General features: G+C 42.4%; 1 protein-coding gene across 3 annotated transcripts in view; it reads right to left on the bottom strand.

Annotated features, from left to right (window-relative positions):
- LOXHD1 (lipoxygenase homology domains 1) overlaps window positions 1-18,455 on the bottom strand; it is a 201,602-nt gene that overhangs the window by 12,397 nt on the left and 170,750 nt on the right. For all 3 annotated transcript variants that reach the window (XM_029227610.1, XM_029227620.1, XM_029227631.1), the window contains 2 exons: window positions 17,643-17,828; window positions 2,428-2,598 (listed from right to left, as the gene is read on the bottom strand). In XM_029227610.1, the coding sequence (XP_029083443.1) occupies window positions 2,428-2,598; window positions 17,643-17,828 (357 nt within the window). The remainder of the gene's footprint in view (window positions 1-2,427; window positions 2,599-17,642; window positions 17,829-18,455) is intronic.

Raw genomic sequence — 18,455 nt, 5'->3', positions numbered from 1 at the left:
AAAACAGGAAGCTAAACAAGGTGGGGCAATGGATCAGTCTGGAGTACCAGCCAGGCCCAATTAGGCTGCGGTGGTGCAATGAGTCGTGATCTAGCAATCAGGATATATGAGTCCTAATAGCTATGGCTAGGCCTTAGACATGTCACTTCACCTTTCTGGTTTTTGGTTTTCCTTACCTATGATATAGAGGGGTGAATTTGCCCCTATCTAGCTCATAGGGTGGGAGTGGGGTGGTGAGGACCTGGTGAGAGCAGGGGACGTGTGGAATGCTTTCACACACGTGAAGCTCTGTTCAAGTATGAGAGCATATTTATTCTCACAAGTCAAGCGCCCAGAGGTGCCCCTGGGGACACAGACACAGAATGTAAGTGCCATGAGGGCAGGGTCTCTGCTTTATTCATTAGTGTGTCCCCAGAACCCACACTTAGTGGCACTTAGTAGGTTTTCATTAGTGTGTCCCCAGAACCCACACTAGGCCGTGGCACTTAGTAGGTTTTCAATAAGTATTTGCCAAGTGGTTAAATAAAATTAGCTGAGGGTTGAAATGATTGGCTTGAACTGCGTCCCTGGCTCTCCCCAGGATAAGCCTCCATCTTAGGACACGGGTGTCACTGTCTCTCCCCCTGTGGGCAGCCTAGAAGGCGCCACTCTGCCCTCTGCAGGCTCCTAGTAAAGACGGACTGATCCAGGCCGTCTCCTGGGCTCCGTGTCCCTGCCCTCCCATCTCTAGCTCACACACATCCTTCTGGAAATAATGCAAGTGATGCTTCCCCTCTGCCCATCTCCCTGCCAACCCAAATCCCGTAGGTCTTAGCAGCTGTTTGGCAGGAAATCTGGGAAAGAAACTCAGTGGTTATTCTCCCAGCCTGACGAATCTCTTCTCCCCTGAACACCAATGGCCCAAGGAGCCTCTATTGCTTGTGTTGGCATTTGTATATTAGCCTCTCCCTCTAATGAGATTGTGAGGCTCTAAGGAAAACGACCGACTGCATCTTCTTCCATTTGCTGAGCACTAACGACTTGTGTACCTACTAAGTCCCAAAGCCTAGAGAGCTGCAGAGGGCTACAAACATGAGTGATTTTGTCCTCGACCTTTGGGAGCTTACAGCTGTGTAGGGAGAACTGCACATGGACAAAGGTCCATACAAATAAACTAGAAATCACAAAGCAGTGTGTATCACACTTAGCATCTAAAATAAAACTGGGCCCCCAGTAACTTCCCAGTAAGTGCAATTACAGAAGCTGAGAGTTCACCCTCTGAATTAGGGCGGGAATTCCCATGCAGTAACGCTGATAGATGAGTAGTTGGCCCTTGTTTGAATGCTACCAGGGACATCAGTGCTCACTGCCTCTTGAAGTAGCTAAGTCCATCATTGGGTAGTTTTGATGGCATGGCGGAGAAGGCTGAGTGGCTTTCCACCAAGGATCCACGCTTCCCTTGCCATGTGGTGTACAGTGCTTGCCAGGGAGTGACTGTCCAGCCAGGTATGGCATTACCCAGATGCCTTTACATCTAGGTGGAGCTGCATGACTAATAGAATGTGAGTTAATATGTTAAGGTAGGGGAGTGTGCCTTCTCCATGCTCTCTTTTCCCTCTGCAAGAAATGTGGGAGTCACGTGTTGAAAATGGCAGACAGATGAGAAGAGTCCCTGAATCACAGTGTGGAAGGCCTCTTGCCAAACACTCGCACTGGATGGTTTATTATGTGAGTGAGAAACAAATTTTGTTGTATTTAACCATTGAGATTTGGGGGTTTATGTCTTCATACGGCTAGTGTTACCTTAATAACTAAGGTTGGAAGATCCTTTCTTCACATCAGGCTCTGCTATTGATAAGCCTTTGTCAAATCTGTTGGATGCAGATACTAACATCTGTATTAAAGAAACACTTCCTGGTCCTGGATGGCCATCCACCTTAGGGACCAATTACTCTTTCCCTTTAAACATCCCCTGAGGAAGGAACCAAAGAGAAAGTGGTTGGTGGAGAAGCTGGCTGCCCTGCACATTCTGCTTCCAGGAAGGCTTGATTTTGTGGCTGTTGTCACAGACATCAGTTGGAGAGAGTCCATGACAGAAAAATAAACCAGAGGGAGCATCACATCAAACTGCCCAGCCCAGCCCTCAGGGCAGAGTAAGCTTATCCCCCGTGGGTTTTCCTCTACCTGATTAGTCCCTGTGATTTGGGGCCATGAGCTGGTACCAGTATCTTGGCTGTTCCAGGTCTACGAAACAACATTTAGGGTGCTTACTTATGCACCTCTCCAATATTATTTCCTTCATTGGGCATCTGATTCCCCTGCAGCTGTAAGAGTTCCTTCTTTAGATTTTCCAACATTGTTCCCACCTCCCTCCTGAGCTAACTCTTGTTTAACTGAAGATTCAGCCCAGGCTGAATCTAAGCAGGGCCCACCGGTCTCCACACGTACTCGTCTCCTCCAGCTCATCGTGGATCTCATTGTTGGCACAGGCAAAGTCACGGACTGTCTGCCTGTCGCCCTCATTCTTGGAGAGCCAGCAGTCACATTGGAAACGGAAGGTCTCATCGCGGGAATTGTCCTTCACGTCGACATAGCTCAGGTGCCAGCCAGGAAATATCCCTGTAGGAAAGAGACATGGGGACTGGGAGCTGAACGTGTTCTCCCTCCCCTATCAGACTTCCATTCCCCCTGCCCACTGGCTGTGTGGCCCTGGACAAGTTCTCTGTCCTCCTGGGCCTTTGTCTCCTTGTTGATGAAATGAAGGGCTGGGTTAGATTATCTCTGAGACACTTCTAGCCCAGAGGCTATAATTCTCTTTGCAAAATCCTTAACTTGGGTTCATGAACTCTTAGAGGGTCGTGTATGTCCTTTAATATGTATATGTCCATAGTATGTCCACAAGGCAACCCTACAAGGAAGGCATGTTTATATTCTGGTCTCACATCTTGCCTTCTCGTGCCACTTGGGGCCGTGGGGGCAGTCCCATTGTTCCCACCAAAAAGCCATTCTCTAGGACCAGACACTGCTCAAAGCAACAACTCTAGATCTTGCCATTGGTCTCAAGGGTTATAAACACAAAGAGACACACAAAGGTGGACACACACTTCCAGTCGCCCAGTCCGCAGGGAGTAGATATTAAGGCTCATGGACAGAGCATACATACTGGCAGTCCTAGTATAGCTTCATTCCCAGTGTAAAAAGTACTTCATATGTTTTAAAACATAGATCTTTACTATGTTTTAGTCCTAACAGCAAGTCCTAAACAGCAAGTCCTAAAACAAGTTAAATTTTAAAATAGTTCTGTCGAGTTAAAAAGTGGTGAGTTATTTTATCAACAAAATTTTTTTGGCATGCATATTTTAAGTTTTATTTAAATTCAAAATGTAAATAACAAATGGTTAGTAATAAATGGAAATAACAGAATCCGAAGCAAGATATCTGGATTTGTATCCAGAGCTGCCATATACATGCTATGTGACCTTGGGCAAGTTACTTCACCTCCCTGTTCCTCATCTTTTCAGAATTACATAGAATATAAGTTCAAAAAGATTAAGAAATGATGTAAAATATTTGACTAGTAACAGTCTGGGTATTCGTTTAAGTGGATAAATGTGGGCATCAAACTGCTCGAGTGTTTACATTCTATTAGATACACTTAAGGTGCTTTATTTTAAAATGTCAGTATTTATGATAAACTTTTTAAAACTCAATAAATATATTGACTTTCCTGCATTAGGGCCAGTTCCATCTGTAAGTTTGTAAATTGGTTGCTTTCTGAGATGATTCCTGATACTATCATACACTAATTCAACTGCTTAATAAGGCTTGAAGTATTCAGCCTAGAGATGGTGCATGTCAGACCCATGGAAGCAGTCCTAACAGGCTTCCAGAGCGGAACATAGGAAGGAAGAGGGAGTGAAGAGGGAGGCAGAGGAAGAGAAGACAAATCGTTGGTCCTGTTGGAAGATGTCCCAGTGGAAGATATTCTTTGCTCTCCCCCAATCCCCTACCGTGTGTGTGTGTGTGTGTGTGTGTGTGTGTGTGTGTGTGTGAATATGAATGAGGTGATTCCCTGTCCAGGCCTTACCCAAATCAACTACAACAGGATCTCTGGAGTGTGACCCAGGCATCAACAGTCTTTAAAGCTTCCCAGGTGATTCCAATGTGTAGCCAAGGCTGAGAACTTGAGCCTGCATGGCAATTACCTGGAGGACTTTGTTAAAACAGATAACTGGGCCCCACCCCCAGAGATTCTGATTCAGTTAGGTTTGTAGTGGGGTCCTGGGGTCCAAGAATTTCTTTCTCTAACCAGTTCTCAGGTGCTCCTGGTTCTGCTGGTCCCAGAGCCACACCTTGGCTTAATGTATCAGAGTCATCTCTTCTCCAGGATGATGGTGTTTCTATGATATCATGGCAATAGTGATCAATGGGAATCAATGAGAATTTTGTGTTAGTGTGTGCATAAGTGTGTGTGAGTGTTAGTGGAGGGGGATGACATTAACCGGAGAGGTGGGTCATCATGAGATCACTTCTGTTGCTGGAATGCACTCTTCACCCTGTTGTACGTCCTGGGCAGGTTTCACTCCTGAATTACGCTTCCTGAGCTCCAGGCAGGGTGGTGACAGAGCAAAACAGTGAGCTCATGGGAAGGGTGGATTCTGGGCTGGCTTTGACTTTATCCACAGGCAATTCAGTGCCCCAGTGTGTGGTTGAAGACAACCAGAGGAGGAGCCTACCTGGCCCGGGTTGCCCTGGTGCTTCTTGGCAGGTTGCTCCCTTCCCTCTGCATCCCCCTTTCCTCTCTCCTCTGAAAGCATGGCATTGTCTCACCCCATCCCCAGTTCTCTTTCCAAGTCTGACTCTGCAAAGAAACTTCTTCCATGGTAAATAGCAGGCTAACCCCAACCATTCTGAGATAAAGAAGCTTCATTCTCAGCCTCATGCTCACTGCTTATTTAGTTGCCTTGTTTTGGAAATGTTGGATGTGATTAACAAGGATCCTACTACAACTTTCTAGACTAATAACCTATCAAACATGGGAGCAGGCAGCCCTGGGCAGGCTGATGCCATGTGGCTGGGTTCTGCTGGTGAAGGCACCAGAGAAGTTGACAGACCGACAGTTATAGCATGGCTAGTTGTGTGGCCAGCACTACCTGGATGGTCTCCACCATAGACCAATAGGGAACCATCTGAATCGCACCATTAGAGAATCCATTTCTTTACAAAGTCTCCTCTTTTAGAGTCCTACTTTATTTTTTGACACAAATATAGCAAACACCCCACACTGCCTGACATCTTACCGTTTCACTTACAATCTATATCAGTACATAAATATCTTCCCATCATTTTTCACAGTTGCATGGTATTCCATTGTATGCGCACAAAAGAAGTTTTCTACCTTGTTCTTATTGATGGATAATTAGTTGCTAGCCAGACTTTTACTTCTATATGCAATGGTATAATTACTATCCTTCTACATGCATCATAGTGATCTTTTAAAATCGTAAATAGGATTTTGTGACTTCTCCATCGAAAACCCTTCAGTGGCTTCCCAGCACTCTCAGAATAAAATACAAACAGCTCACTAACAACTCTAAGAATCAACATGACTTTGTCCCTTTCCATTCTGATTTCATTTCATACTACTTGCAATTTTACTTACTATATTTCACTTACACTGGCCTTTTAGTACCTTAATATATGAAATCCAGTCTTGCCTTGGAAACTTTGCATATACTTTTTGGTCTGCCTGGAAAAATATACCCCAGGCTCTGAATGCCCATAGTGTTTCATCACTGAGGCGTCAGATCAAATGTCCTGTCTTTGGGAAGACCTTTCCTAACCACACTATTTGCAGAGGTTTCCTCATCCTCAATTACTTGCCATCACATCAACATATACCCATTTCACAATCTGAAATAATTTTGTTTTTATTTCCTTGCACATTTTCTATATATTGTCTGTCTTTTACTAGGCTGTAAGTCCCATGAAAGCAGGGGTCTTGCCTGATATATCCACCACTATATTTTAGTGCCTAGAGCAATGCTTATAGCACATTATTCAACAAATGTTCATTGAATGCATGAGTGTGCACTATTAGTGAATAGGGAAGAATGAGGAAGAAGGACACTGGTGGTAACATTCTGTGAGTGGAGGGGGAAAATAATTCAAAGCCCCACCAGGGAGCAGAGGCCTGCCCTAGTAGAATTGATTGTTTTATCCCAAATGTCCTAAGGTTTACCATAAGAAAAAAGCTTAAAAACTGAATGAGCATGGGGTCCCAATCTTTCCAGCCAAGAGAGGGCAGATTCTGAGTGGGAGAGAGACTGACTGCTACATGCTCCCTGGATTTCATCATGCCATCTACTACCTGCGATTCCTCAGTGGCCTTCCATACCTGATGGGAAAAAAGGGCCCAATTCTGTGTTTTCATATGTAGGGCTTTCTTCACCCTGTCTCCATACACTTCATTCCTTACCTCAATAAGGAAGACCCCGCTAATGCAAATCCTCCACCCTACTTAGACAGATTTATTCAGCACCACTTGAGCGTTTCCTTCCTCTTCATTAAGGCTCCAAGCTATTTCCCTGCCCTAAATTCCCACCTATCCTCTGGACAACTTAGGCCCCACCTCCTCCATGAAACCCTCCAAACTCCCCAGTCCCACGGCATTCATCATGTGTCCATTCACTTGGCTATGGACACAGATGGCTTTCGGGAAATCTTTGCTGTTGAGGTCATGAACATGAACTAACTCTTTTATGGTGATTTTATGTTGTATGTCTGACTTCTCCAGTTAGATGTTAAGGTGTGGGAACCATGTCTTATGACTTCTTGATTGCATCACAGGGATATTGACTTAATGCTCAATAAACATAGAATTGATAAATTATATTTACTTTCTATAGTGAACTCTCAGGTTTTTTTTTTTTTTTTTGGTCAAGCTAAGGTCCATGTGGGTAAACAAAATTTCTTAAACAAGATAAATAGATGATTTGAAATGAGTTATGGAGCCATCACAGTCCTAGCTATTAAAGAATACAAGAATCTAGCTATTATTCTTCCACAAACACTTTCACATGTACATCATCCAAACTAGGATGCCCAGAATGACACACATGGATTTGGCAAATCTGGACTGCATTCTCAGCATACCCCCCATACTGAACGTATTATCATGTCTCCATGCCTCAGTTTCCTTACTTGAGCAATGTGACTGGGTTAAAATACGTGATTTCTGTGGTCCTTTATATTTCTATGAATTTATATTATTCAAAAGAAAATATATAAATTCATTCTGTGATTTCATCAGAGTTTTCGGCGGAAGCAAGCAAGAAGAACAAGATGAATTAGAAAATAAACACTCTGTTATAATTTGTTCAGTGTTGTAAAAGCTATCTGGGTGATTGGAATTAAGGAGAAGAATTAATCATTTATCTCGATTTTCATTTATGAACTATATTTCATGGTAATCAAATAGCCTGAGGGACAATTTTTTACAGAAGAATTCTAGCTAATAAGTGGATAAGAAATAACAATTAGAAAATCATTTGTAACCCTAATTGATCGTCACTGGGAGAAGCCATTAGATGAAGAGTGATGGGGTAAATTTACAATGGAGGAATCGAGTAGACAGCCCCTGGATCCACCATTAGATGTGAGCATCAGTGAGACTGAGACAGCTGTGATGTAATATGAAGGACACAGGTCCCATTTTAAAGTAGCCTTGATACCACCTATAAGGCATTCTTGCCAAAGAATGTTGAACCTGAAGCTAATCAAGCCTTTAGAGCTGACCTCCAGATTGTAGGAAATATGGGGAATAAGGAAGCAATGATACCAAGAAGAAGCAAACAGGCAGGTCTGGAGTGTGGAAATTTTATAGATCATTGGGCCCAGTTCCTTCAACAGTCAATGGCATGAAAAAATAAAGGGATTAGGTATGGCTCTTCATTAAAGGAGGCTAAAGAAGCATAACAACTAAATATGCTGTGTGGACCTTGTTTGCATCCTGATTCACATAAAACCAAAAGTACAAGGACATTTTTTATGTTATTAAGGAAATTTTCATATGAAGTGGAAATTGGATGACATAAATAAATCATTGTTAAGTGTGATAATGGCATTGAGAAAATATGTACTTTTAAAAGAGAAGCATACTAAATATGTTTGGGCGAAATGACATGAGGTTTAGGATTTGATTTTATATCTTTCAGCAAACAAAAAGAAGCCAAAAAAGAAAAAAAGGGTAAAGCAGGTATGACAAATCATGTGTTGAATCCATGTGATGGGTATGTGGAAGTTCATTTTACATATCTAGCTGTCTTGACTTATATTAATATTTAAACTTTCATCTCTGGAAGAGAAAGTTACTATAAAGAAAAAGTTAGGCACAGAACCTTGTTCCTCTCCTGACGCTAGTATCCCAACCACTTGGGCTCAATGAAGACACAAAAATCTTTCTTTCTCTGCCAATGATAGGATCCTGCTTTCAGATCCAAAGTCTGGTTGGAAAGGAGAAGGCCATTTCTCTGCTTACAAAGGGAAGAAATTAACGTCAATGACTTGGGATTTCTTTAGGTTCAAGAGCCATGATGGGGCCAAAGGCAATCAGTCTTGGGCTATCCAAGGGAGGCATCAAGTTCTTTGAAGAGCCAAAGTAGTAGCAACAAACAATCGTTAGTATGGCTTAGAGCTGTCCAAGGTGCTGAACTGCCTCCCTTTTCTTTCAAGGTTTTGACAGTGGTGAGACAAATTTGAATGCAGAGTTTTTGCATAGAAGAAAAATGCAGTTTTTTTCCTTGAGAAAACTGAGAAAATCTAGATATGTGCATAGTGTCTAAGGAGCGGGGACAGCCATTATTAGAGGACCTAGTGATGACCCTGAGGTTCATGGCCAGTACTCAGTTTTTGAAAGTACTAAGACACAAGGAAAAATTCTGATTTGGGAGAAATGTGCGTTCCCTGTGGTGGAGGCATAAAAAGACAGGGATGATCAGAGGGACTGGAACAGAGGTATAAATAAATTCTATATTAAGTTCCTACTATATTACAGGCAGTGTGATAGGCATTAGGGAAAGAGCAATGAATATGAAAATGGTACCCATGGAGCTGATAAGTAAGGGAGACAGAGGCTAAGCATGTAGTAACAAATGTAATGACTATTCTGGGGGACGGTTTAAGTAAGGTAAGGCAATAGGAGGAACTTACAGTGAGGAGGTTAGTACATAAGAGAGTTTGTTAATCACAAACAGGGAGATGTAATCATGGCAGGGTGCATGTTTGGAGTTAGGTCACAAGGCAGAAGTCTCAGGGGCTGGAATTCAATGTCAAGCACATAGTAGAAACAGAAGCTAGTCTGATGCCTTTTAGTTCTAGATTCTTCCTCTTTTTCCTGCTTAGAAGAATGGTTGGTTTCTGAGCCCCAGTTACCACTGAACTGCCTGCAGGGCTATGGAGACCCCAGCTGCAAAAGTTAAGAGCAATGTTTGTCAAGCAGATCCCAACTTGACACCACCTTGAGAATTATAGCTCTGGACCACCTCACTGTACTTTAAGCTGCTGCAGTTAACCTTGCTGACTTCAGGCTCTCTGATGGGACTTCACTCTGATTTGGTGCATTTTATCTTGGCCCAATGGCCTTGAATATTTTTCTATCCAGCAGCAAATCCTGAGGCAGATATTTTGCTGCAGAGAGGTGATTGAATTGGAGCCCTCAGGAAGTCTACACTATTCCCTGGAAGGGCCTCTTCCTTACTGTATTCAATTCTTAGGGCTGCTGTAACAAATTACCACAAACTTGGTGGCTTAAAAAGAAAAGAAACTTATTCTCTCACCACCATGGAGGCTACAAGTCTGAAAACAAGGTTTCAGTGGGGACATGATCCTTCTGAAGACTCAAAGAAAGAATGCTCCTGGCCTCTTCCTAGCTCTGGGTAGGTCCTGGCAATCCCTGGCATTCAATGTCTTTGAGCTGTGTTCTCTATTTCTGGTCTCTGCCTCTATCTTCACATGGACTTATTCTCCATATGTCTCTTTGTGTCCTTTCATCTTCTTATAGGAACAGAAGTCATTGGATTTAGGAACCACCCTAAATCCAGGATGATTTCATCTCAAAATCCTTAACTAATAAAGGCCCTATTTGCAATTAAGGTCACATTCTGAAGTTCTAGGTGGCCAAGAATTCAGGGGGAACATTCGACACACTAAATCTGCCTTTGGAGAATTACAAATGCTTTGAAGGAGTGTCTGATAGAATGTGCTACATCTGGAGCTTCTCAAACACAGAGAGGAGAAAGATATTTCCCTGGGAGTCCAGAAAAGGATGGCATTTGGAGTCATCCATTTAGGCTTAAGAAGCTGCTACAAGCTGATGTTTGACATGAATTTAGTCATTTGTTCACATAATTATTAAATAGCTACTAAGTGCAAGGCACTGAGAATTCAAAGTTGAATCAAACAAGTTAGAGACCTACTGTTTAGAGATTCAAAATCTGCCAGTCGTAATTGGCAAGACAATTACAATTCAGCACAGTAGGCGCTATGAATAGAGTTATAAACAGAACAGTTCGGGAGCATCGAGTAAGGAGCATCTAATTTCATTTCATGTAAAAAGTGGTAGTTAATCTGGAGTTTGAAGGATGCATTAGAATTTATCAGGGGAAGAGAATTTCAGGTGAAAACTCATCTCTTAGGTATCTATTTATGAATAACTGTTAGCTTGGCCAAAGATGTAAGTTATTTCATGCCAGGTAAAATTTAAACAAGGGCTGGCCTTGAAGTTCAGAGAGCTAGGAAAGAGAAGAGAGTGAAGAGAAGAGAAAACCTTTTTAATGGAAGTTCATCTTAGAGATTTCTCATTGTTGCAAATTCATATGTACCACACCATTCACTGGATGGACTGGAACAGTCAGGAATAAAAAGGCAATTCCATTTTATAAAAAGGACAAGAAAACAGAGAGGGTGAAGCTAGGTGAGAAAGTTTCCCTGACAATTTGTGTGTGTGTGTGGGGAGGAGTACTTAGGAGGCAATGACGAACATTTTTGTCTTATAAACATGAATCCATAAATGACAGAAGGCTCTTTATCTTCCCCTCCTTTTCCCTTGTTACAGTGATTTAAATGTTTAGCTGCATAAAAAAATTCTCATCAAGGGATTCTGGGAATTTGCTAGGGAGAAATGAACATTTTCAATAGTTTAACTTGCTTTGCTATTTGAAAACAAATGTATTTTCATATTTCCTTTATTAAATTTATGCCCAGGAAACTATGGCATCATGAACCAACACACCACTTCTTGGGATTTCATGACCAGTGAACGATCCTCAACATTACATAGTTCCCCAGACAGGGTCCCTCTCCCCAGACACATTCCCCTTTGGAAGTAAAAAAATGTTAAGGCAATCCATTTTCCTCCTCTTTTCTTCCTCCTTCTCCTCTTCCTTCCCTTCTATTATCTAACCTCAGGCTAGAATTCTCAGGAATCTGCTCTCGGCCACTTTTGTTTTTCTCAAGCTGCACTTCCTCCACAAATGCTCTTATCACTCTCATGGCTCCAGTAATGTCTCTGTACTAACAACTCTTAGATCAATATCTCCCAGCTAGTTTTCCTCCTGAGCTCCAGACCCCACTGTTACTAGCTATCACCTCTTAGATGTCTTCCAGACCTTTAAATTAAACATATCAAGATGAAGAAACTCCTCAAGCATCCTCACCATTCTTGCTCAAGTTTCCTTCTTAGCCAAACATTTAATAAACTTTCTGCCTTAAATATTTCTCAAATCTTTCTACATTTTCTCCATTTCCCACTGCTACCATCATTGTGCAAATCATCATTATCTCCCATCATCTCTTAGCCAGTCTTTTGAAGTTTGTTTTCTTTTCCATTTAACCTATCCCCCACAGATACTATGATAATCTTCCCCATGTGACTACTGTTCTGAGATCCTTTGATGGCTTCTCAGGACAATTAGGATAAAGACCCAATCCTTGACATGGCTTATAATACCTTGCACAGCCTGATTCCAGTCTACTTTCTAGCTCCCAACCCCATTCCCTATTTTGTAGTCACTCTGAACTCTTCTTTCATTTCTGGAACATATCAATATTTTTTATATTTCAGGACTTTTATGTTTTCTATTCATTCTGCCTCAAATATGCTTCATTTTTGGTAAACACCACACCTCACCAAATGCCTATTCCTATCAATACTTCAGGTCTTAGCTTAAATATCACTTTTTCAAAGATAGATCCAGTTGAACCTTATTATTTGTGTATTATCCATATTTACAAATTAACCTACTTGTTAAAATTTATTTGTAACCCTAAAATCAATACTCACAGTGCTTTCACAGTTATTCATGGACATGTGCAGAATGGCAAAAAATTTGAGCTGTCTGATGCACATGTTGCCAGCTGAGGTTAAACAAGACGGTGCTCTGCCTCCTTGTTTCAGCTCTCACACTATGAATAAGTGTCCTTTGTGTGGTCTATTTAGTGCTATGGTTTTTTATTTTTACATTTTTATGCTTTTTGTTGGTAATTTTGCTGCTTTAAATGTCCCCCAAGCATAGTGCTAGAGAGCTGTCTAGTGTTTCTAAGTGCAACAAGGCTGTGATGTGCCTTACAAAGAAAATAGATTTGTCACTTAATGTTCCTTTAGGCATGAGTTATAGTATTGATGACCATGAGTTCACTGTTAATAAATCAAGAATTCCTAGAGAAATGGAAATAAAAACAAAAATAAACAAATGGGACCTAATGAAACTTAAAAGCTTTTGCACAGCAAAGGAAACCATAAACAAGACCAAAAGACAGCCCTCAGAATGGGAGAAAATATTTGCAAATGAAGCAACTGACAAAGGATTAATCTCCAAAATTTACAAGCAGCTCATGCAGCTCAATAACAGAAAAACAAACAACCCAATCCAAAAATGGGCAGAAGACCTAAATAGACATTTCTCCAAAGAAGATATACAGACTGCCAACAAACACATGAAAGGATGCTCAACATCATTAATCATTAGAGAAATGCAAATCAAAACTACAATGAGATATCATCTCACACCAGTCAGAATGGCCATCATCAAAAAATCTAGAAACAATAAATGCTGGAGAGGGTGTGGAGAAAAGGGAACTTGCACTGTTGGTGGGAATGTAAATTGATACAGCCACTATGGAGAACAGTATGGAGGTTCCTTAAAAAACTACAAATAGAACTACCATACGACCCATCAATCCCACTACTGGGCATATACCCTGAGAAAACCATAATTCAAAAAGAGTCATGTACCAAAATGTTCATCGCAGCTCTATTTACAATAGCCAGGACATGGAAGCAACCTAAGTGTCCATCAACAGAAGAATGGATAAAGAAGATGTGACACATATATACAATGGAATATTACTCAGCCATAAAAAGAAATGAAATTGAGATATTTGTAGTGGGGTGGATAGACCTAGAGTCTATCATACAGAGTGAAGTAAGTCAGAAGGAGAAAAACAAATACCGTATGCTAACACATATATATGGAATCTAAGAAAAAAAAACGTCATGAAGAACCTAGGGGTAAGACGGGAATAAAGACACAGACCTACTGGAGCATGGACTTGAGGATATGGGGAGGGGGAAGGGTAAGCTGTGACAAAGTGAGAGAGTGGCATGGACTACCAAACGTAAAATAGATAGCTAGTGGGAAGCAGCCGCATAGCACAGGGAGATCAGCTAGGTGGTTTGTGACCACCTAGAGGGGTGGGATAGGGAGGGTGGGAGGGAGGGAGATGCAACAGGGAAGAGATATGGGAACATATGTATATGTATAACTGATTCACTTTGTTATAAAGCAGAAACGAACACACCATTGTAAAGCAATTATACTCCAATAAAGATGTTAAAAAATTAATCAAGAATATATATTAGATGAGGTGTCTTTAAACAGGAACACACATAAAACAAAGTTATGTATTGACTGGTTGATGAAAATGCTGTGACCAGAGGCCTGCAGGAACCTAACCTTGTATTTTCCCTGGACTGCCAGGAGCAGTGGTTCATTGTTTGCAGCAACTTTAGAGTGCAAAAGTATTGTGGATAATGAGAATTGGTTATATTTGATTTATTGACCGAAATCAATATAAAAACTTGTTAGGACTTGTTAGGAATCATTAGGACTACAGTAGTAGAGGAACTGAAAGGCTCATGTTGTCTGGGAAGAGGACATGTCAGGTAGGAGGAGAAAAACAAGAAAGGGGGAAACATAGGCATCACTACAGGCAAACATTATCCCTGACTCCTGGAATGTTATTGCTTGACTCTCTGGAACATTTTTCTCAAATATGTGTGCCTTTGCTTTCCTAGGTAGTTTGGAAGGAGGGATACCACATGGAGCAGGAATGCCTAAGAGGACTCTGGAAAGTCTGTGATGAGAAACAGATGGGGATGGAAGGAGAAGGCAGACTTTGAAGATGTGGTAGCAACAGGAGAAGTCATCCAAGGAACAAAGAACCAGTAGGGTTTCAGATATTTAGTCAGGTGGAGTTAGATAAGATGGAGGTGAAGACAGCACCCTTTGAAGACAGGAAACAGAGATGAACTCTGATCTTGGATCAGCAATTATCTGTCTTTTATTGCTGTGAATTGAGGATGAGACGTATGGTAAGTTGAACCATTTTGGCAAGCTGAGGGAAGTCTATAACAGTCCACTCTGAAAATAGTCAGCCTCAAATGTGGGAACCCTAGAAACAGGTGGCAGAGTCCAGAATTGAGAGACGCCAGAGAGAAGTCAGTACCCTGGACAGCTACACAGCTCCAAAGGCTAAGGCTATAGCGTGTTTACCCAGAACTGTGGTATTTAACACGGGCATCCTCAGTCTTTCTGGTCATCCCCTCCACCCTCACAACCCTGTGAGTGAAGCCTTCATATTAAAAATGGCTCTGACACTGTCTTCCCTTCTTGGAAAAGGGATGGAGGTCATCATGGTCTACATGAAGTTCTACCCTGCCCAGTTCTCTGACCTGACCAGGAGGTGATCAGGGAGCCCCTTGACCTCTGATCCCATCATGTGGTTGAACCCTAAGGGGATTGTTCAGACTGGTTGGGAATAATATTTCTTCCTTCTCAAGGTTCTAGTCCCTTTGCTTCTCTGTTGCTTCTGAGATAGGGGCTGTGGAAGAACAGAATTAAAGGCCCTGGTATTTCTCAGCTCTGTCCTGGGAGTGGGGGAGGGCGTGGAGTCTCAACTAAGCTAAGATTTAGTGAGTCTCCACTGTGCCACAGGCACCTTTGTAGGCAGTTATGAAAATAAATATGAATGAGCCATGGCCCCTGCTCTCAAGAGTAATGCCTTGCCAGGGTGTGTTGGCAGTCCAGAGATAAAATGTGCTTCTTTCTGATTAGGACAGGGGCACACTTCCCAGGAATATACTTCCTAAACTATGGTTTGCCTCTGGCGTGGACACTGCAACAGGAAACTGTATGCATGGATATTAGGGTAGACAAACCCCATCCCCACCCACCCTCATCAATCTGGTCTGTCAAAACACTCTAATTAGGCTTGTGGTGACACACACATTGGGGCTCAGCGCTTTTACTGAGCCCCTGGCATCTTGCTCAAACACTGAAGTGACTGCCTTGACTGAGTGATCCATCTGTGGCGTGTCATGGGCAGCGGCTCATCTTGATCTTATGAACTGTCTGGGGCAGGAGATGATCTTAATAATTTGGCTCTTGTTGTTAAGCCAGACTTTCGACCACCGGCCAACCTTCTACTAGTTCTAAAACAATCATAATGGATGATGAGAGAGTGAGAAAGAATTCAGGGATCTTTGTTTTGCTTCCTTATTGGGAAAGAGTAGAGATTCATTAGGGATATTTTGAGAATATTTTGCAAGTATGTTTCTTTCCATAGACGTATAATGACACAGAATGAACAGGAGAGGAATAAGCATCCCCTTCCGCTTTTCTGGAGAAGTCATCCTCCCCCTGTACCCTGACAATAAACATGTATGGGGGAGAAAGGAGGTAGAAGAAGCTGTCCTCGTCTCCTCATCTTCTTTTTTGACCTGTTGGCACAGTGGCTGGTGAGGGTGCAGAATGGAACTGGCAGGATGGGCTGGTATCCCAGAACAAGCATCAGAAGACCTGAATTTGAGTTTTGGCTGTGTCTCTTTCTTGTTGTGTGATTCTGAGTAAGTTGTTCAAACTTCACAGGGCCTCAATATTCCTTGGTTGTTGAAAAGAGAGATAATTCAGTGCTTTTGTTGCAGGAATTCACAAGATTGTTGTAAGGGTCAATTGTTTGTATCTTTCATATTTAACAGAGCACTAGGACCATAGTGAATGCTGTAAATGTTCGCTCAATGAATGACTGAATGGGTACACTGAGATTTGAAAACTGAGGGCTGTGCGAATAATCATTAGATTATTGCTCTGAAGACTGAGTACTTTCTCTGTGCTTAATAAGAGCTTATCCCATGTTATTGAAAAAATTTTACTGTTTAACCCATGTTAAAGCTGCCAAGTTGGGCTTCATCAGATACCATGACAGACATATTGGTCCTCTGTCAGGATTTGGAAGAAGTAAGGACAAATACAACACTCAGGACGCCTCTGGGCCACTCATGGGGCAAACTCAGGAAAGACTGGAGAAGGATTTGAATGAATAGCTTTGTGGAGGCCAGTTTCAATGGAAGACAAGAGAGTGGGTTAGAACACATAAATTAAGAAAGTAATGTGTCTCAAGGAGGTGAAATTTAGTATTTAACAACTCTTTTCTAATTATATAATGTGTAACATAAAGACCCAAAGCCAGAAAAAAGTGTTCAGAGTGGCCTGAAGACAACAAAAGGATAATGAAAAAATTCAGCACAATTACAGATATGATAAAGTATTCCTTAGGTATTTTGAAGTTAAAAATAAGTTTCTTGCTTGGCTTATAGTCTATCCTATCATTCATATTTATAAGTGAATTTGACTAATTTTAGACTAGCTATTATAAATAAACAAACATAATCCTTTACAGAAAATCCATGGGAAGTGAATTTGGTGATGTAGCCCTTCTTTTCTTAATTTTTATATCTGAACTAAGTAGAATTAATGCCCCAACATAACAGAAAATTAAGAGCTACTCAACACCCCGGGGGGCAGGGGGGCAGGAGGAACTAAAATTTGCCCAGAAACATTGGCTGTTCTAACTGATGGAATGGTCAAAATGGTGGCAATCAGGCCTCCTTCGTGGTGCAGTGGTTAAGAATCCGCCTGCCAGTGCAGGGGAAACGGGTTCAAGCCCTGGTCCAGGAAGATCCCACATGCCGCGGAGCAACTAAGCCCGCGAGCCACAACTACTGAGCCCACGTGCCACAACTACTGAAGCCTGTGTGCCTAGAGCCTGTGCTCTGCAACAAGATAAGCCACCGCGATGAGAAGCCTGCGCACTACAATGAAGAGTAGCCCCTATTCGCTGCAACTAGAGAAAGCCTGCGCTCAGCAACAAAGACCCAACACAGCCAAAAATAAATAAAATTTTAAAAAATGGTGGCAATCAACTGCTTTCGGCTCCCTGTCACCCTGGGGTAGAAGGATCCACGTGCTGCCAGGGAGATGGGGTGGGGCTCAGGTGGAGAGCTGAGGCCTGCCCTCCCTCCCACCCTGACCTTGAGCCTGAGCTACCTTTGTTGTCGTGCCAGACCCTCAGCTTGCAGAGGTGGCCCAGGCTCAGCATGTCGGAAAAGTTGAATGTGTCGGTGCTGTTCCGCTCGAACTTGTTCCAGTTGGCAGACTGCTTCAGGGCCAGGGTCCCGCTGTCCCCATTCTCCCCAAAGATGATGATGAACACATTGGCATCGGTGCCCGCTCCTGGGGTGCACAAGACAAGGGCTCTAGGTGCTGGACTTTGTGAATCATAGCTCTCTTGTTCTGGCCTCACTCTCGGGATCCTGGGAGGAGCCAGGGGGGCACATGGGCAAGTTCAGAGTCATCGAGGCCAGGGGTGAGGTCGGAAAGGGCTGGTCAGTGTCATAGGGCTCCCAGGTCTACAACTCCATCCTTCATCTCACCTCTGTGGCTTGTAAATGCTGTTGGGTTAACTGGGATCCTGGTTACCAAATGTGAATGGTTTGGTACAAGAACTCACCTAGTTTGGGGGAAATACACCCATACTTAAACATGTGCCGTGTAGACTGGCTTTACAGTTTAGAAATAAACTCCCTCCTGTAAAATGTGAAAGTTCCTTGTTCCCAAATCCATCTCTGGTTGACATTCTACGCTAGAGCTTCACATCATTTGCTTAAGCCAAATAGAGGTATTGACCCCAGCTGAAAAGAAAAGGCTTCTGGGAGAGGTCACTCCTTGAAGATTTTCTGTTACACACCCTGTGGTTAAAAATGTAGTTATTGTTTTCTGAGAGCACATCATGACGGGATGAGGGACTCGAAAACTGTGAACACTTGGAACTTTAAGCGAAGAGAGTGAAGGCTTCACTCT

This window comes from Monodon monoceros, unplaced genomic scaffold, assembly GCF_005190385.1.
Source record: "Monodon monoceros isolate NGI ecotype Baffin Bay Population unplaced genomic scaffold, NGI_Narwhal_1 Super_Scaffold_1, whole genome shotgun sequence".
NCBI classification, from domain to species: Eukaryota; Metazoa; Chordata; class Mammalia; order Artiodactyla; family Monodontidae; genus Monodon; species Monodon monoceros.
This window is presented reverse-complemented; position numbering and strand designations above follow the sequence as displayed.